The 21,458-nt window shown below is 39.5% G+C and overlaps 1 protein-coding gene across 11 annotated transcripts in view; it reads right to left on the bottom strand.

Moving 5' to 3' along the window:
* PEAK1 (pseudopodium enriched atypical kinase 1) overlaps positions 1–21,458 on the bottom strand; it is a 319,364-nt gene that overhangs the window by 39,319 nt on the left and 258,587 nt on the right. For all 11 annotated transcript variants that reach the window (XM_058542131.1, XM_058542137.1, XM_058542133.1 and 8 more), the window contains one exon: positions 13,492–13,685. In XM_058542131.1, coding sequence (XP_058398114.1) covers positions 13,492–13,685 — 194 coding nt within the window. The remainder of the gene's footprint in view (positions 1–13,491; positions 13,686–21,458) is intronic.

Here is a 21,458-nt window from a genome sequence, read left to right as displayed (position 1 = left end):
CAGGCACCAGCAGCTTAGGAGGAAGAGTCCTAACCTACACGAGCATTATTACTGTGCTGGGTCCCACCACAGTCAAATGTAAGCAACAACTGGCAAACTAGAGGGGACAGCAACTTCATGCTGAATGATAAAACAAAGCTGACCTCCAAAGACCATTTCCGGCTTAGCCTCAAATAAAGAGATACACAGACCACTTTAAAGAATGTCAGTGGTGTAGCAGCCGACAGACTCAATTTTCGTAAGATCTCAATAGTGAAAACCTCTCCAAGAACGGAGATTGTATATTTGGGGGTAAATTATCTATGTAATTTGAATATTGTACTCTGCCAACTAATTCCAGTATATGGGAAACTATTTTTAAATGCGAATGCAGCTAACTTAAAAGATAGGGACACAGTCTATGATTTCTTTTTAAATAGAAATAATTACATTTTTAGGAAGTATAACAAATGCTCAAACAAATGTTCAAAACTGTCCCTCTGTTTTTTTTTTCCTAACATCCAGATAATCTAAGAATATGCAATTCTTTAATTTTTGGTTCAAACCATTAACTTTGCGTTGTGTGGAATAATGTCTAGCCCACAGAAGTTCCTTAATAATTATTTGTTGAGTAAATAAACAAATGCTAATGTATTCTTGAGAATGATTTTTTTTTAAAGCTGCCATTTAAGACGACAATATTCCAAAATTACAACATCAAGGCCAGCAATGTAATGACATTCTTTTAAGTACCCCTTAAAATTTAACACTGATGATCAATACACTGCCAAAGGAAGTTCTGGAGACAGAAGACTTTCAGGTGTTTTCTTTCAGTGTTTGAAGGGTGTAGCCTTAAGGAGATGCTCCAGGTAAGTAAGATGAGAAATGCAGACAGTTTCTTGTGGGGACGTGTAGAAAGGAAACTGAGGCACGGTTTATATTATTCCTTAATTAGGAAACCCCTAGATTAAGCCTTATATTAGGAAAAAAAGACATAATGGAACACATAAAGTGGGACTTAAAACTTTCCTATATGAACTTTTCTGAGAGCTCGATTTCCCTAACCTAGGAATCTTATAGAGTTAAAAGCAAAAGTTATTTTTGGCTCATTCATTCAAACATGTTCTTAGCACCTATTGTGTGTTTTAGATAATGTGCTAGGTTGTAGGCACACAGAAGAGGAGCAAGCCAAAAATCTGTCAAGTAGATGGAAACTTGATAGATCTTCATAAAAAGTAATGGATAGAGTGCTCGGCTACAAAGTGAGTGAAGGAGAGCTAAAGTCACCAATTTATTTCTAACAGAGTAGCAGTCATTACAAGCTCCTGATTTTAGCAGGCTGATAAAGTAGTCAGGTGTGCCACATAAAAAATTAGCAATATCTCTTCCGGACATTTTGAGACAGACATAAGAAACATGATGAAAACGTTGAAGGTCTGACTAAAAAACCATTCTATCGGGGCTAGCCTGGTGGCACAAGCGGTTAAGTGCGTGCGCTCCGCTGTGGCGGCCCGGGGTTCGCCGGTTTGGATCCCAGGTGCACACCGAAGCACTGCTTGGCAAGCCATGCTGTGGTTGCGTCCCATATAAAGTAGAGGAAGATGGGCATGGATGTTAGCCCAGGGCCAGTCTTCCTCAGCAAAAAAAAAAAAAAAAAGAGGAGTATTGGCAAGTGTTAGCACAGGGCTGATCTCCTCACACACACACACACAAAAATGCTATCACTTCTTTGAGAAGTCATTTTGGGTGGCAGATATCCTGCTAAATTCAGTTTGGGGTGGATTAAGGTGTCATAGATCAGAGTTTGTTCAGTGATCTCATGTCACCATCACCGAGAGTAAAATTATCACTCTGTAAGAGGCAACCTTCCTTTTTTTTTGTTTTTAAGTAGAGCAGAAACTTTATTCATTGATCAATGAATGGAGGAGGCAGAGTTCATGCTCTAAAACACCTTCTCCGGGGCACCCTTCTTAAGAAGCTGTCAAGTTGCATAAAGACCAATATGATTTTTGTGCCCAGAGAAGACAATACAAATCTCCCACATAACTGATTCTTTCAAGCAGTGCTGTCCAACAGAACTTTCTGTGATGACAGAAATATTCTATATCTGCATGTCTAATACAGTAGCTACTAGCCACATGTGGCTACTGAGCACTTGAAATGTTGCTAGTGAGACTAAGGAACTGAATTTTTATTTATATTTTAATGAATTTAAATGTAAATAGCCAGATGTGGCTAGTGGCTACTGACCCTATTGGATAGTGCAGCTCTAGAATCCAGTTAGGAACAAAATGAAGTTTGCTTTATTCATGTTAAGGACAAGAAAAAAGACACGTGAATTAACCCTGGAGAGTAATCTCAAAGGTAACAAGAAAAATGTATGGTTCGCCTAAGTCAGTAGCTTTTTGTGGGAAGGGCTAATCACAACAGCTCTTGTTATACCACAGGGGAGCAATGAGACTGTCTCAAGGGTAGAGATCTAATGGGAGATTTCCAAGTAGGGTAAGCAAAGCCTATTCCACTTGAAGTTTTTTTTTCCTTTTAACTTATTAGTTTTCAGATCTAAGAAATGTGGGAAGTACAAAACAAATCCAAACCACGTCCTTTTGTTCTACTATAATTAGCAGACCTTGAGAGACCGGGTCTGTCACGGTTATGTCGCTATTATCTGTCATCTCTCCTCTGGTCCCTGTTAGCCACCTTGGGGTCCTGCATCCTGTATTACGTTTCACACCTTCAGTCATTAGTTGTGCAGGCAGCCCACAGCTTTTTGGATTTATATTTTGTTGGTCTGCTTATTCAACATTTCTAATAATCATTTAAAATTATTTCCACTTTATTCTACATTTTCTGGCTAGCATATCAAACATATTTATTTATTTATTTATTTTATAATTTTATTTATTTATTTTTTTCCCCCAAAGCCCCAGTAGATAGTTGTATGTCATAGCTACACATCCTTCTAGTTGCTGTATGTGGGACGCGGCCTCAGCATGGCCAGACAAGCGGTGTGTCGGTGTGCGCCCGGGATCCGAACCCGGGCTGCCAGCAGCAGAGTGTGCGCACTTAACCGCTAAGCCACGGGGCCGGCCCAATATCAAACATATTTAAAGGAGAAAGCAACAGCATATTGTTGGGGAAAAATAAAGGAACTTCACGATTATTAAGCACTTCTATGTACCAAGTACTTCTTTCCCCATCAGTTTTACAAAGCAGATGTTACGATTCCCTCATTTCCCATGAGGAGATTGAAGCTCAGGAACGGTAAACAGCTGAACCACAATCATGTAGGTGGGCAATGACACAGCTGTCATATGAGACAAGATCTGTCTGATCCCCCAAACCTATGGTTTTTTCCTACTATATTACACTGCTTCCTAAGCCCACTTTACAATGTAATTTTCAGAAATAAATTCCACAGTAAACATGATGGTAACCCTTAACTTTCCTCCCTCAAGTTCTTCCATCAGGCCATCGATCCTCTGCCTCATTTGAAAAAGAAAAAGAAAGAAAGAACGTGGTGTTTATGGAATGGTTCTGGAATATTTAAAAGGATCTAAAGCTATTAAGAAGTTTTGTTTCCTTTCAGTTTTTAAATACACACAAAAAATTTTTTTAAGCCAACAGGGCTTTAAATCATAAGAAATTACCTGAAGGGACAGTTTAAAACTTCATGCAAATGATTTGTTGAAAGTATTAAAAAAGGTAAGTTCCAAATGCCACCTAAAATACTTGTTCAATTAGGAAAAATAACAACAACAGCAAAACAAAAAATTAAAAAAATAAAAACACCTCAGTTTGTAGAACTGATGGAGTCAAACCTATTACTCAGTTATTATTTTGCTCACATAGTAAAACCTTTCCAAAGAAGCAACTAATCATGTATCATGCCCTATGGAGTCAAGTACAGCAACTTACAAACTTAAGGAAAACTAGACAACATTTTATGAGCATCACATACTTTTAAAAGTAAAGCATGGGGCTGGCCTGGTGGCATAATGGTTAAGTTCGTGAGCTCTGCTTCTGGTGGCCCAAGGTTCGCAGGTTTGGATCCCAGGCATGGACCTACGCACTGCTTATCAAGACTCACTGTGGCAGGTGTCCCACATAAAGTAGAGGAAGATGGGCACGGATGTTAGCCCAGGGCCAATCTTCCTCAGCAAAAATGAGGAGGATTGGCAACAGGTGTTAGCTCAGGGCTAATCTTCCTCACCAAAAAAAAAAAAAAAGTAAAGCAATAGCTAGAAAGAAAGCTATCTTTCTGATTGGGTATCTGTAACCTAGTATTTTTGTACTCTAAGTAATCATAATCTTTTTTAAAAAGTCTTAAGTTTTGTATCTCAAAGTAGATGACTTTAAAAAAAAGGGAGACAGCTATAGTCCTTCAGTATTTTACCAGAATTTAGTGGTTATGATCATTATAGTCTAGTGGTTTAGACCACCTGGGTTCCAATCTTGGTTCAATCCTTACTGGTTCTGTGACCTTGGGCAAGGCACTCTGACTCACTTCCTTCATCTGAAAAATGGGGATAATAGGGCTGGCCCCATGGCTTAGCGGTTAAGTGCGCGCGCTCCACTACTGGTGGCCCGGGTTCGGATCCCAGGCGTGCACCGACGCACCGCTTGTCCGGCCATGCTGAGGCCGCGTCCCACATACAGCAACTAGAAGGATGTGCAACTATGACATACAACTATCTACTGGGGCTGTGGGGGAGAAAAAAAAAAAGGAGGAGGATTGGCAATAGATGTTAGCTCAGAGCCGGTCTTCCTCAGCAAAAAGAGGAGGATTAGCATGGATGTTAGCTCAGGGCTGATCTTCCTCACAAAAAAAATAAAGAAATGAAAAATGGGGATAATAATTCCTAAGGTTGTTGTGAGGATTAAATGAGTTAATATATGTAAGGCACTTGGAATATTCATGGAAGTAATATTCTTTTTATCTAATAATTTATATAACTGAGAAGACAAATAAAATAATTTACCTGGTTAATGGATATTTTTAAGAAAGAGATGCCATAAGATACCATACAATCAGTAAAAATTAGTATATATTTTACTGAGGACACCATGAAAGAAATTTTGCTGCAGTAAGAATGTCTGAAAGATAATTCCTGATATATTATGCTGTTTGAGGACATATTATAGTAAATAAACAATATTTTTTTCATCTCATAATACGCTTCATAAAATATAAAAGAATGGGCAAAGTTCAGCAAGCTGCTTGACTATAAAATCTATTCCAACTGGAAAATGGTAACCAAGATGGTTGCTTGAGTAAACCGTAGTATGCTCTCTCCTACCCACAAATCATATAAGGCTTCTAGAACTTAGACTGGAAGTCCTTTTCCTTACAGAATGTATTTTCAACTGCATGTGGGTTGTTGTGCTTGAGGTTCCCAAAAGGACATTTTAGAGCATTTCTCCTACAGTATTACCTCAACCTTTTGGCCTTCTTAAGGACTCCTTTATTGCCAAGTACACTAGCTGATCTTACAATGATTTTTTTTCCTTACAATAAACTGATGAAGAAAAAAGACCAAGAAGAAAGGAGATGAGAAACTAGGCAGAAGAATGCTTTGATATTATACACCACTGGTTTCCAAACAGGTGTAAGAGTTGGTCAGTGGTCCCTAAGAATCTTGCTAGTGCATGTGTAGTCCAGCTCATGGTACTCAACTCTCCTGATTTCACGGGAGAATAGCGCTACGAAATCCTTATCCGGCCCCAGGCTTTGCTTTTCAGAAGGAAGAAACTATAAGACACTAAAGGGAGGGAGACAGATCAGAAGCCACTGGGCACTCAAGGAAGAAGAGTGAAGATGATTAGAAAGATGAAGAATCTTTGCATTGGCAGGCACCTTAGAGGTAATTTAGTTCAACCCTCTTTGTAGCGTAGGGTTCTCCTGCACTGCGTCTCTGAGAGATGGCCCCTCAGCCTCTGCTTAAACACCTCCAATAACTGGGATCTTACTTCCTTGAGTCTGCTTGCTCCAAGCCAGAAATCTGAGATATATCATAGATTTTCCACATCATTCATATCCAATTTATGTATTTTGCCTCTTATATAACTCCTAAATCTGTCCACTGTTCCCCCTCCTACTATCTTAGTTGAGGCCTCTCTCACCCTTTATGTGGTCCTGCAAGAGTATCCAAACACCAGATTTCAGGCTACCAAATAGTTCACCTCTAATTCATCCTTGCACAGCAGCCTGGATGTGGATGTTTTAGATCAGTGGATGATCTAAAACACAATTCTAATCACATTACTCCTCTGCTTAAAACTCTTTGACAGCTCACTATTACAAATAGCAAAAAGTCTGAGGTTTTAGCTTGAAATGCATGATCTTGTCTAACTGTCCAGTTCACATTTCAGCAACACTAAATGGTTGTGGTATCTACAAGCACCAAGCTATTTCACATCTCCATGCTTTTGCTCACGTTGTTGCCTCTGGTTGGAATACTCTTCCTTCTCTCAGTCAACCAGCTAAATCAGTTCAGGAATTATCTCCAGGAAGGCATCTTTTGACACCCTCCCCTGTGTAATATAAAAAATACTCCGTGTGTGTCTCTATCACTGCAATTATCATATTAGACTGAAATTACTAACAAGTTCATTTCTTTCCCTCCAGGTAGGTCCCTCAAGGCAGGGACCAAGTCAGACTCTTAGCACATGGCACAGGCTCATGGCAGGAGCTGTTTAATACATGCCTAGTAAACACCAGGACTTTTCCTTTCTTTTTTTTTTTTTTTATTGATGTTTTAATGGTTTCTAACATTGTGAAATTTTGGGTTGTACATTTTTGTTTGTCCATCACCATATATATGACTCCCTTCACCCCTTGTGCCCACCCCCCACCCCCACTGCCCGGGTAACCACAGTCCAGTTTTCTCTGTCCATGTGTTGGTTTATATTCCACATATGAGTGAGATTATACAGTGTTTGTCTTTCTCTTTCTGGCTTATTTCACTTAACATAATACGCTCCAGGCCCATCCATGTTGTTGCAAATGGGACGATTTTGTCTTTTTTTATGGCTGAGTAGTATTCCATTGTATATATATACCACATTTTCTTAATCCAATCGTCAGTCGAGGGACACTTAGGTTGCTTCCACTTCTTGGCTATGGTGAATAATGCTGCAATGAACATAGGGGTGCATAAGCCTCTTTGGATTGTTGATTTCAGGTTCGTTGGATAGATTCCCAGTAGTGGGATGGCTGGATCATAGGGCATCTCTATTTTTAATTCTTTGAGGAATCTCCATACCGTTTTCCATAGAGGCTGCACCAATTTGCATTCCCACCAGCTGTGTATGAGGGTTCCTGTTTCTCCACATCCTCTCCAACATTTGTTGTTTTTTGTCTTGGTGATTATAGCCATTCTAACAGGCGTGAGGTGGTATCTTAGTGTTGTTTTGATTTGCATTTCCCTGATGATTAGTGATGTTGAGCATCTTTTCATGTGCCTATTGGCCATCTGTATATCTTCCTTGGAGAAGTGTCTGTTCATTTCCTCTGCCCATTTTTTGATCGGGTTGTTTGTTTTTTTGTTGTTCAATTGTGTGAGTTCTTTATATATTATGGAGATCAACCCCTTGTCAGAGGTATGTTTTGCAAATATTCTCTCCCAGCTGGTTGGTTGTCTGTTCATTTTGATTCTGGTTTCATTTGTCTTATAAAAGCTCTTTAATCTGATAAAGTCCCACTTGTTTATTTTTTCTTTAGTTTCCCTAGTCTGGGTAGGCATGTCATCCGAAAAGATTCCTTTAAAACCAATGTCAAATAGTGTATTGCCTATATTTTCTTCTATGAGTTTTATAGTTTCAGGTCTCACCTTCAGGTCTTTGATCCATTTTGAGTTAATTTTTGTGAATGGCGATAGCACATGGTCCACTTTCATTCTTTTGCATGTGGCTGTCCAGTTTTCCCAACACCATTTATTGAAGAGACTTTCCTTTCTCCATTGCATGTTCTTAGCACCTTTGTCGAAAATTAGCTGTCCATATATGTGTGGTTTTATTTCTGGGCTTTCAATTCTGTTCCATTGAGCTGTGTGTCTGTTTTTGTACCAGTACCATGCTGTTTTGATTTACTATTACTATAGTATGTTTTGAAGTCAGAGATTGTGATGCCTCCTGCTTTGTTCTTTTTCTTTAGGATTTCTTTAGCTATTCGGGGTCTTTTCTTGCCCCATATAAATTTTAGTATTCTTTTTTCTATTTCTGTGAAGAATGTCATTGGGATTCTGATTGGGATTGCATTGAATCTGTAGATTGCTTTAGGTAATATAGACATTTTAACTATGTTTATTCTTCCAATCCACGTGCATGGGATATCTTTCCATTTCTTTATGTCATCATGGATTTCTTTCAATAATGTCTTGTGGTTCTCATTGTATAGGTCCTTCACCTCCTTGGTAAGATTTATTCCTAGGTATTTTATTCTTTTTGATGCAATTGTAAATGGTATTATCTTTTTGAGCTCTCTTTCTGTTAGTTCATTATTAGCATATAGAAATGCCACTGATTTTTGTACATTGATTTTGTACCCTGCAACTTTGCTGTAGTTGTTGATGGTTTCTAATAGTTTTCCAACAGATTCTTTAGGGTTTCCTATATATACAATCATGTCATCTGCAAATAGTGAGAGTTTCACTTCTTCGTTACCTATTTGGATTCCTTTTATTCCTTTTTCTTGCCTAATTGCTCTGGCCAAAACCTCCAGTACTATGTTGAACAGGAGTGGTGAGAGTGGGCAGCCCTGCCTCGTTCCTGTTCTCAGAGGAATGGCTTTCAGTCTTTCCCTGTTGAGTATGATGTTGGCTGTGGGTTTGTCATATATGGCCTTTATTATGTTGAGGTACTTTCCTTCTATTCCCATTTTATTGAGAGTTTTTATCATAAATGGATGTTGTATCTTGTCAAATGCCTTCTCTGCGTCTATTGAGATGATCATGTGGTTTCTATTCTTTGTTTTGTTGACGTGATGTATCACGTTGATTGATTTGTGGATGTTGAACCATCCCTGCGTCCCTGGTATAAATCCCACTTGATCATGGTGTAGGATCTTTTTAATGTATTGTTGTATTCGGTTTGCCAATATCTTGTTGAGGATTTTTGCATCAATGTTCATCAGCGATATTGGCCTGTAATTTTCTTTCTTTGTATTCTCTTTGTCTGGTTTTGGTATCAGGGTGATGTTGGCCTCGTAGAATGATTTAGGAAGTGTTCCATCTTCCTCTATTTTTTGGAATAGTTTGAGAAGGATGGGTATTAAATCTTTTTTGAATGTTTGGTAAAATTCACTGGAGAAGCCATCTGGTCCTGGACTTTTATTTTTTGGGAGGTTTTTTTTTTTTTTTTTTTTTTTGTGAGGAGATCAGCCCTGAGCTAACATCCGCCAGTCCTCCTCTTTTTCTGCTGAGGAAGACGGCCCTGGGCTAACATCCGTGCCCATCTTCCTCCACTTTATATGGGACGCTGCCACAGCATGGCTTACCAAGCAGTGCGTCGGTGCGCGCCCGGGATCCGAACCAGCGAACCCCAGGCCGCCGCAGCGGAGCACGCGCACTTAACCGCTTGCGCCACCGGGCCGGCCCCTTGGGAGGTTTTTGATTACTATTTCAATCTCTTTACTTGTTATTGGTCTATTCAGATTCTCCATTTCTTCTTGGTTCAATTTTGGGAGGTTGTATAAGTCGAAGAATTTATCCATTTCTTCTAGATTGTCCAATTTGTTGGCATATAATTTCTCATAGTATTCTCTTATAATCCTCTGTATTTCCATGGTATCCGTTGTAATTTCTCTTCTTTCATTTCTAATTTTATTTACTTGAGCCTTTTCTCTTAGTAAGCCTGGCTAAGGGTTTGTCGATTTTGTTTATCTTCTCGAAGAACCAACTCTTTGTTTCATTAATCCTTTCTACTGTTTTTTTTGGTCTCAATTTCATTTATTTCTGCTCTGATTTTTATTATTTCTCTCCTTCTGCTGGCTTTGGGCTTTGTTTGTTCTTCTTTTTCTAGTTCTGTTAGGTGTAATTTAAGGTTGCCTATTAGGGCTTTTTCTTGTTTGTTAAGGTGGGCTTGTATCGCTATGAGTTTCCCTCTCAGGACCGCTTTTGCTGCATCCCATATGGTTTGATATGGCATGTTATCATTTTCGTTTGTTTCCAGATAGTTTTTGATTTCTCCTTTAATTTCATCAATGATCCATTGGTTGTTCAGTAGCATGTTGTTTAATCTCCACATTTTTGTCACTTTCCCAGTTTTTTTTTCATGGTTCATTTCCAGTTTCATAGCCTTATGGTCTGAAAAGATGCTTGTTATGATTTCAATCTTCTTAAATTTATTGAGGCTTGCTTTGTTTCCCAACATATGGTCTATCCTAGAGAATGTTCCATGCGCGCTTGAGAAGAATGTGTAGTCAGCTGTTTTTGGATGGAGTGCTCTGTATATGTCTACTAGGTCCATCTCGTCCAGTTTTTCATTTAAGTCTACTATTTCTTTATTAACTTTTTGTCTGGATGATCTATCCATTGCTGTAAGTGGGGTGTTAAGATCCCCTACTATTATTGTGTTGTTGTTGATTTCTCCTTTTAGGTTTGTTAATAGTTGCTTTGTGTACATTGGTGCTCCTATGTTGGGTGCATATATATTTATAAGTGATATGTCTTCTTGATGGAGTGTCCCTTTTATCATTATATATTTCCCTTCTTTGTCTTTCTTAACCTATTTTATCTTGAAGTCTACTTTATCTGATATGAGTATGGCAACACCTGCTTTCTTTTGTTTGCCATTAGCTTGGAGTATTGTCTTCCATCCTTTCACTCTGAGCCTGTGCTTGTCTTTAGTGCTAAGATGTGTTTTCTGAAGGCAGCATATTGTTGGGTCTTGCTTTTTAATCCATCCTGCCACTCTGTATCTTTTGATTGGAGAGTTCAATCCATTTACATTTAGGGTAATTATTGATATATGAGGGCTTAATGTTGCTGTTTTGTCACTTATTTTCTGGTTCTTTTGCATTTCCTTTGTTTCTTGTCCCATTTGTTTTGGACTGCCAATTCAGTTTGGTTGTTCTGTCTTATGACTCTTCTAGTTTTCTCTTTGTTTATCATATGTGGTTTTGCTTTGATTATTTGTTTAGTGGTTACCTTGAGGTTTGGGCAAAACATCTTGTGTATGAGATAGTCCATTATCTGATGGCCTCCTATTTCCTTATACTAAGTCAATTCAGTCACTTTCCTCTTCCCCTTCTAAGTTGTTCTTGTTATACCTTATTCTATCTTGTGTTGTGGCTGTGTGTTTACAGTGATGAGGTTAAATTTATTTTTGGTGAATTTCTTCCTTTGATCTTTGAATTTAGTATTTAAGTGGTTGCTAACCTATTCCGGTAAAGATCTACTATTTTTCTGAGTTTGTCTACCTACTTTTCTCCTTCCTTCAAGCTTTGTGTTCCCTCTCTCTTCTTTTTTTCAGGCCTGAGGGCCTTCTTGAGTATTTCTTGTAGTGGGGTTCTCGTGGCCATGAACTCCCCTAGCTTTTGTTTATCTGGGAGAGTTACTATTTCTCCATCATATTTGAAGGATATTTTTGCTGGATAGAGTATTCTTGGCTGAAAGTTTTTGTCTTTCAGTATTTTGAATATATCATTCCAGTCTCTTCTAGCCTGTAAAGTTTCTGTTGAGAAATCCACTGAGAGCCTGATGGGAGTTCCTTTGTACGTTATTTTTTGTTTTTGTCTAGCTGCCCTTAATATCGTTTCTTTGTCGTTGACCCTGGCTAGCCTTACCACTAGGTGTCATGGTGAAGGCCTTTGTCTGTTAATATATATAGGTGTCCTGTTGGCTTCACTTACTGGTATTTCCTGCTCCTTCCCCAGATTTGGGAAATTCTCAGCTATTATTTCCTTGAATAGGCTCTCTGTTCCTCTTTCCCTCTCCTCTCCCTCAGGAATACCTATAATTCTTATGTTACATTTTCTAATAGAGTCAGATATTTCTCAGAGTCTTTCTTCATTTCTTTTTAGTCTTCATTCTCTCTCCTCTTCCATCTGGAGTATATCTGTATTCCTATCCTCTAAAGTACTAATTCTTTCCTCCATATTGTCAGCTCTGTTCTTTAAAGATTCCAGTTTCTCCTTTATCTCCTCCATTGTGTTCTTCATCTCCATCAGCACTGATTGGTTTTTCTTTATGATTTCAATCTCTTTTGTGAAGAAACTCCTAATCTCATTGAATTGTTTGTCTGTGTTGTCTCGTATTTCGTTGAGTGTTTTTATGATAGCTATTTTGAAATCTCTGTCATTTAGTTTATGGATTTCTGTGTCTTCGGGGTTGATTTCTGGGTGCTTGTCATTTTGTTTCTGGTCTGGTGATTTCATATATTTTTGCATTGTGGTTCCTGTGTTGGTTTTGTTTTTCCTCATCCTGGAAATCTCTGGTTGCAATTTCCACCTGCCGCCACTGTCTGGTGGTAAAGGGCTGTGTAGTCTAAGCCCCCTGCGCTCTGCCTGGGTTTTTCTGCTGCGATCCGCGGTTTTGTTTTTTTTTCCTGCTGCGATCCACGGGTCCAGTCATTTGATTAGGTCTCCTGCGGATCGCTTGGTCTGGTCTGTCGCGGATCACTTGGTCTGGTCTGCCGCGGATCGCTAGGTCTGGTCTGGTCGGTTGAGCTGCAGAGTCCGGTTTGCAGGGAGGGGGGAGCTCTCTCTTTTGCCCTCTGGGTCCCTGACGTGGGAGGCTTCTCATTTGCCCCTCTTTACCCGCTCTCTGGGGTGCTCAGATGTTGATGGTAGCCCTGTGGCTCCTCTGAGTCCTCTGTGCGGGAGTTTCCCACTGGCTGAGAGAGTCCGAAGAGCCACGGTTTCCCCGCCGAGGGCCGCCCCTCCCCTCTCTCTGGGAGCCACGCGGACCAGGATCGCTGATCTGATGGGGAGGGAGAGGAGTTCTCCTTACCTCTCCCGACTTCCTCCGGGGGCCCAGCACATTCCACTCTCAGATGTGCGGCAGTGTGGATCCCTCCGCTCTAGCTTTTCACTGTCTGGGATTCCGTTGTTGGTCTGTGACTGTTGCTTTTGTTGTATCTTGTCGGGGGAAGAGTTCACAGGAAAGCTCACTCCGCCATGATGCTGACGTCACTCCTCTTTTTTTTTTTTTTTTAAAGGTTTTGTTTATTTATTTCTTCCCCCCAAAGCCCCAGTAGATAGTTGTATGTCATAGCTGCACATCCTTCTAGTTGCTGTATGTGGGACGCGGCCTCAGCATGGCCGGAGAAGCGGTGTGTCGGTGCATGCCCGGGATCCAAACCCTGGGCCGCCAGCAGCAGTGCGCGCGCACTTAACCGCTAAGCCACGGGGCCGGCCCAACCAGGACTTTTTCTGATGTGAGTTAAAATTTGTAACTCCAATTGTCCAATTTTGCTCTATGGAGCAATAAAAACCATCCAAGGAAGTATAGCATTTGGCTAATACATAAAAAGGCAAAGTTTACATATTACTTATATGACATTTGCACTTACCTAAGTTGCTGTATGTTGCACTACAAGGATTCACGTCCAGAGGATCTGAAATGTCTTCTTTTTCCTCTTCCCTTTCCAGTTCAGGTAGGGGCAATGCTGGTGTGACTGAAGTGCAGCCTCCGCCATCTTGCTTCACAGCAACAGTTCTTGAATCCCAAGGAGAAAAATCCTCTGTCACTTCATGGGTCACGTGACTGAAACGAATCAGACCAAACAAGTCACACTGGCATTCAGAGGTCTTGTTAAAATTTAGATTTATGGAAGGCATATACTTGCCATAGCTGTAAATAACTGGCTCTATAGTCACAGCAAGGGGTCATAAGCCCCAACATACTTGTCTGAATAGAAGGCAGTCCTTCATGCAGGCTGATACTTCTATTTATCTTGATTTATACATACTAAGAACCCAGTTTGGTAGAGGAGGTATGGTAGGCTCAAAGGGAAGTTTGAGAATAACAGGTAAGGAGTGGAATTTTTTTTTAGGTAGGAGGTGGCGGTGGTGGTGGTAGAGAAAGCTGAATGCTTAACTGGTAAAAAACAAATACACTCAAGTATTTAGTAAGTTGTCAGCATATTTACTATACGATAGTAATTATCAAATACTTTACATATTTATTTTATTTAGTATATAGTATTAACTACATACTAAAGTATTTAATATAAAGGATCAGGAATAAAGTTGAGATTAGACTACCTAAATAAGGAAGTTAAGCAATTATTTTAGTAGGTTTACTGAGGCCAGGAAGATTTTGTTGCGGAGGACAGTAGCATCAACCTAATACAGCAGGTAAGGCAAACAGAAAAGAAAGTTCTGCATTCTAGTTAATCTTATCTATTAAAATGAATCTGAAGCATCCTGTTGGCCACATACCAGAGTATGGTCATCCATAATGCTTTGTTTTCTCAGTCTTGTTTCACTGTTGCCTGCTCATTTGCTTATAGCTATCTCTTCCAATCTTCCCCACTCCCCACCCTGCCTGAACTGTCAATTTTGTTGCTATAAAGTACAAGAGGATGGAATGTTCATTAAATGTTAGTCGAGAAAACTAGCCTAGTTAGAAAATCTCACTGGGTTGGTCAATGAAATAAACTCAAAATCAGGCATCTTTAATGGTTTCTGGGTCTACTGAATGTCTTCCTAGACTGTCACACACTCATCAGTTTTTTTTTTTTATTAACGGGCAAAGAAAAAGAAGGAAACATACTATCACATGTTATTTCCGGATTTTCAATTGGCAGAGTCATGGTGACATTTACAAGTTTCCTTAAAAGAGGCACTTTGTTTGATCGTGTGTCATCAGAACATATATCACCTGTGGATTTGAGGAGTAGATCTGAAGGAGACGGAATACCTTCTTATCAATCTTTCATCATGGAAATTATACATGTGCCTGAACAGAAAAATAAGCCTTGAAGTCTGCTAGATATACAACTTCAAAAATATTCTTTCAAAGCTGGCAGAGCCAGAGGTCTCTGTATACTGGGAGTTAGCAACGAGTTGGAGATTCCTTTATGGGATCCAGCTCTTGGGGATAGCAATGAGGTGGGAAGGAATCACTCCACGAGCAATGAACAGGGTGGTTTATGTAAAGGAGGCCTCACACAGTAAAGCATGCTGCCTCTTCTTAATGGGCTGCCCTAAGTCATCAGCCCAAAAGAGGGGCTCCAAACAAAGCTGGTTTCTCATAATGGAGCATCACAAAATCAAAGTAACAAGGGGGCTCTACTTCCATGCCTTAGCAAAGATAAAGCAGACAGACACCTCTGAGACACTCTCAGACGCCACTTAGAGTCAAGACTGTAGATCACTGAATAGTTATCAATATGCTTCAGGAGAGGGAAAACGATCTTTGCTCGGCAAAAGTTAATATAAGCCATTTCTGATTTCAAAGCAAGAAATATAAAGTGATTTAAAGATATCAATCCCCCTCAAGAGGAAAAACGTTAAACCTCCAGACATTCTCTTCTTAGTCAACTTAAGAGGTTTCCTAAAAAGCTGTTTTTAGGCTCCTAATCTCTGTAGGCTTGCTCTTGCCTTTTCTCTTTCTTCCCCCAGTCTCCTCGTTATTAGTAAAAGAACGCTCTCCTTTCCATTTGTCAAAAAAGGATTGGTGAAGGCTGGTTGAGAAACCATGACTCTACCCTTACCTGTCTGTTTTCCTCTGAGAGATTGGGCTATTTACAATGAGCCTCAGCTACTGTGAAAACCACTGAAAGAGTCGCTGCTATTAACCTGTGAGAAATTCCCTGGGCCTCTTCCCACATACATGAAACACAGCTCTGTGCCCTTAAAGGCTTCTCAGAACAAAATACGGATGCTAAAAAGCAAGAAATATTAAAGACTCACCTACTGTACTCACTCACACAATTTCCCATTAAAGGAAATTCTACGGGCCTTCTTCAGTCAGTTAATCATGTTCTGAAGCTCTGATGAACCAGAGATCCCACTGAGTTCAGGAGGACTACGAGTTGGGCAAGATATAAAAAGCTCAAATTCTACACCTTCATATCACCCACTGTACCTTGACCTTTACCTTAGGGGTTTGGTCTGGGAAATGTGCCAAATTACCTTTACGGAGCTAAGCAAAGTGAAAGCTAGTCTTATTAACTCTGTGAGGACCAGGGCAGCACAATCTACATTCTACACAAAGATTAGTTTTCATAAGCACATTCTAAATAAGTGCACTGGTATATTAAATCACCAAGTAAAATCATTGTCAAGTATAAAGAACTATGGAAAGAGAGCTGATAAATGTAAAATCACACAGATTTGCAAATGGATGCTAAGATGTTTAATCTCCATTTACAGTGACAGCAGTGTCTAAAAGGAAGAATTTTAAAAAATGCATCAATGATTATGTCATGTCTTGATGCTTGAGGGAAGAACAGCTCTTTGTATGATTAGAATGGTAAGGGGGGGGGAAGCGAGAGGTTTTGAGAGTTCAAGCTTGGATGTGATAACATGCTGTGACTAAAAAACGAAAAAGAATTGAGAACAGCATCAGAGAAGGTTGACTTAGTCACTATGTATAAGTAGACAAATAGTCCAGGAAATAAAAAGAAAGTAAAATCTTACAATGAATATTAGGCATATAAATTTTATAAGGGACTATAATTTTTGACCATTGATTTTTTTTTTTACGTTTCATATTTAGATATAAAATCAGAAAACCCTCCCAAATAGTAAAATGACACTTTCCAAATACAGGCTTTATCTCCTAATAAAGTGGTTCACCACCGCCATTTCATTGGGAAATGTTTAATGTAATGGAGAAAACACCAAAATTTGAATCAAAGAACTCAGGTTCTGTTTGCCTATTACTTTGATCTTCTGTACAAACTAGATGACAACATCAGGAAGGAGATAATGAAGAAATGAAAATTTCCCCCATTTCATCCATGAGACAAGTGGTAAAAAATTCTTTAAAATAAAATGACAAGAAATCTCTTTAATACACTATATCTTAGCACATTTCTTGAAATAGCAAATAATGACGAGGGTAACTAGATTTTTTTCAGGGTAAGTACAATTCGTTATTCATTACTATAAAACAGAACTGTTAACTGATAGACGGCCCACAAAGAGGAAGTAATGGCTTTACTATTTCTGCTATTTAATTTTATGTTGAAACAATCCCTAGTTCTATAATGCAATGTAGAATGTCTGCAATAACTATGGTATTGACATCTAGGTCCTTGATTGTCTAGTTGGGTCAAACCCTGACTTAGCTTGCTCTTTTCCTGGACCCTCAGCATTTGTTCTTCTTTCATAATGGAAGACAACACATGTTTGCCTGTACCTCAAACTCTTCAACCAACTTTTCATCAATGACCAGTTTTTAATTGAGATTTGGTATATCTGACCTGATGCTTAAAAAATCACGTCACAATCTCCATAAAGACATCTCATTTTCTGAACATGGAGAAAGCACTTAAGGTGTTCAAAGGAAACAGTAACATTGTTACGGATTGTCTATTATACAAATGAATCCCTTGGTAAGGTTATATCTCATCAGTCTGCAATACTCATACATAATTCAAAGCTGCAGAAGCAATCTCCTGTGGGAAGCTCACTTGGCTTACCCAGGTGGTAGGATTAATCATTACACCATCAAATGAAATAATCCTTTTTTTTTTTTTCCTGGCAAATTCGTTCAAGACAGATTTCTGTAAAAATTCTGATAATATCTGAACGTATTTTTTAAAAAGGCAAATCAAATTCCACATAAGAAGAGATTAAAGGCCTCTACGTATTCAAGTATTCCCACAATTTCAGTTCAACTTTATCTTCAAATTCAACCACCTTCACTCAATTTCAGAAGGGACAGTAAATGAAATCAGCCTTCTATGCAGGCTATTTGCCTTTGGGGGCAAGTGGTATTCTAAATTCCCATTTGCCAGCTCTCCAGCAGCTACAGCTGTCTCTAGTTGCCCAAGACAGCCAATAAACAAATGTGTGATTTTAAAAACCTCCTTTATCCCCTAAAAATCAGATCAAAGCACATCAGAAATAGTATTTCATGACTTTGTTACTGGTTTCCAGAGCCGCTTATTTCTGGGATTGCTGGGGATGAGGAACTTCTGCAGAAAAGGGATGTGCACTGACACATGAGGAAGAGAGTTCAAAGTTATCAAATCCCACACCTTTAATCTATTGGAAGGGGGAAAAACTCCATTTCTTTCTGACTCTCTACCTCTAGGATCCCCCACCAATGTGACATTTCTTAATCCCATCTTAGTTTCCAGGTCATCAACTTGATTTTGCTACACTTTCCAATTATTGGCATTCTCAGGTAGAAAAGTGTTGTGTCCACTGATCGCTATCTTAGTGTCTCCAATTTTCCACTAAACCTTCTGTAGTGTTTAAGTGAAAACTTCAAACTTCTTATCCTCAACTGAGATTAATGTTTAACCGAGATCTGATGAGTTCTTGCTAATATGTCTAACATAGTCTGGTCAAACAAAGGTAGCTCTTACTGGTATGAATGAAGTGGCTAGGTCTTCGAATGGGGAGACTGGCAGCCAAGTGTAAGGTCTTGAATAGATGCTACTTTTCAGACACTGCACAGTTTCACTTTTTTTTTTTTTTAACAGATGTGAATAGCAAATGAAACTGGTGTCTTCAAGGCACCAGACTGCAAGACAGCAAAGTAGATAAAAACACAGGCCACTGAAAATCACTGTCACCTTCATAACACTAAGAAAAATTAGTTTTAAAATCCTATGAAATACAAAGTCAGAATGGCACCTGTGCAAATTAACAGAAAAGATAAATTAATCTTGGAAAAGAGCAATAAGATAAGACTGCCCTTCTCAATAACAGAGGTATGGAAGGAGCGTCTCAGTATCACCATTTTGGCCTTAGCTCATTTCTAAAGAATGGGGTGAGATATTGATGTATATTTCCCGAAAAAGCAAGATATTAGAAGAAAATATCCACAGGCCTCTCCAACGGGACTAACCTAGGGAGAGTATGGAACAATTTTTTTAGGGCCCTGGACTTTTTCTGCACGGCCAGAAGCACTGGAGAAACAAGTCACTACACCTTTTCCCACTCTCCTCTTATCTCTCTCAGCTGCCTGGCTGCCTTTGAGTCAGAGGAGGTAGATGATTACCTACACTAAACTCTCCAAAAACACTGCGGGCTCACTGAGGGCATGGATGCAGGGAGGGAATGGGAACTAAAACTACTCAGAACCTACTTCTACTCGCCATTGCACAAGCTGCACACTTTTCCACTTAATTCACAAAAACACCTCAGGAGGTAGATGCAATTATTCTCATTTTACAGACGGGGAAACTGAGATTGAAAGAAGTGAAACGAATTGTCTGAGATGACACAGGTACTTAGGTGGTAGAGTTAGGATCTGAATTTGATACTATCCAACTCTAACATCCGTATTCTTTCCACCACACGGGTACCACCAGGCAAGCTTGGTGTACTGCAAGACTCAACAATAAACGCTTGAATATGAAGATGAAGAAGTAAAAGCGCTTTGAAAAGAATAAAGCTATTATTGAAATGTGAGGTATTAATGATCATAGATGTGTTCTACTTTGCATTATTTACATTGCAAAAGGATTTCTTTAAATAGGAGCTGCTCTATATAAAAAGACTGTGTTTATAGATATTGGCTTCTTAATAATAATCACCACCACCACCACCTCTACATGTGCTGAGTGCTAGGTACTGTGGTTAAATATCTATCTCCTAACAATAATACTTGAGTGAGGCTTGTTATTCCCATAATAGTAAATAATAATAGTAGCCCAAACTTACATAGTGCTTATTATGTGCGTGTTCTAAGCCATGTTTCTCAAAAGTGGCACTACTGACATTTTGCACCAGATAATTCTTTGTTGTGGAGGGCTATCCTGTGCATAGTAGGATCACCCTACCATCTCCTGCCTCTACCCAGTAGGTGCTGGAACTACTCCCTGCTTCCCCAGTTGTGACAACCAAATAATCTCTAGACATTGTCAAATATGCCCTGGGCAGGGTGGGGGGGCGGGCAAAATCCCATCCTGCCTTCTAACCCTTTACATAAACGCTTTTAAATCTCACAACAACCTACTAGGCAGGTTATTATCTCTGATTTACAAACGAAGAAATTATAGCCCAGAGAGGTTACGTCATTTGCCTTGGGTAATACAGCTAGTAACTGGTGGAGCTGAGATTCAAACCTAGCAGTTCAGCTCTAGAGTCTGTGCTCTAAACAGATACATTATTCTGCCTCTCAGTTTATAGATGAGGAAACAGAAGCAGAGCTCAAGACGTCCAAGATAGCAGAGCTAATAAGTGGAGAAAGCAGGATTGAAATTCAGGTCTGAGTGACTTCAAAGTCTATGTTCTAAAATATTATGCCAATTGTTATCAGACTTGAATGCGCCTAAGGATTGTCTTGGGTGCTTGTTAAAGTCGCAGATTTGTGGCTCCCACCTCCAGGATTGATTTCACAGCTCTAGGATATGGCCCAGGAATCTGCATTTATACAAACACCCTAGGTGATTCTGGTGCAGTTGGTCCTAGGCCACACTCCAAGAAACTAGTTTTTACTGCTCCCCTCCCCCCAGCGAGATCAGGGCAATAAGTACATAAGGAGCAAAGTGTAAACTGAGAATACGAAAATTTTAAGGAGCATGATTGCTCAGAAGTGATACAGCTGAAAAGGGGAAATAAAATAATTTAAGTAGTCAGAGATGAGAGCTTCATAATGGTGCTTTGGGACCAACCCTTACCTTCTGAGGTTTATTCTTAGAAAACAATTATACAAACTCATAAAATATTAGGAAATGAGGATTTGGCCTAGTATGACATTTGTGAAAATAAACAGAAACCTCATTTAAAATGGAGCCAGGAGGGCAGAGGGGGAGCTCTCAAGCCCAACAACAATAGCAGAGCCCAACAGGAAGAAGACAGACTATTTCTTCTTGACCAAGAGCTCAGCCAATGAGAGACAGTTACAATTCAGCCAATGAAAAGCCACTATACTTCGAACTCTCAATTCCTCCAATGCACTCTTTGTTTACAATAGCCTTCCCAACTTCCTCTTCCCCTTTATAAAAGAGTTTCTCCTTCCCCCGTTGCTCAGAACTTGCAGGTGGCTTGCCATGGCTGCAGATCCTGAATCACAATTCTTTGTTGATCCCAAATAAACCCATTTTTGCTGGAGAAATAACTGGCTGTCTATTTGTTTAAGGTCAACACATTTATGATTTTTATTAGACGACCTGGCTAGATGAAGAAATGACATCTGTGACACTAGCAATAAGTCTTCCAGCATGCAGCACTATCTCAGTTCTTTGTATCAACAGAGGACAGAGGTAAGCACAAAAGGCAGGTCTCTAAGATTCAAAAAGCTGCTAAAAGAAGAGGGACCATAGCACTTGTACCTTCTACCCACCCTGCCAGGGGACTCTTCCTAAAATCTCTTTTGTTCTGCTGTTCCTATGTTCTACATCATCCA

The sequence above is a fragment of the Diceros bicornis genome, chromosome 5, assembly GCF_020826845.1.
Source record: "Diceros bicornis minor isolate mBicDic1 chromosome 5, mDicBic1.mat.cur, whole genome shotgun sequence".
Classification (NCBI taxonomy): domain Eukaryota; kingdom Metazoa; phylum Chordata; class Mammalia; order Perissodactyla; family Rhinocerotidae; genus Diceros; species Diceros bicornis.
Note: the sequence above shows the minus strand (reverse complement) of the source record. Positions and strands in the feature narration are given on the sequence as shown.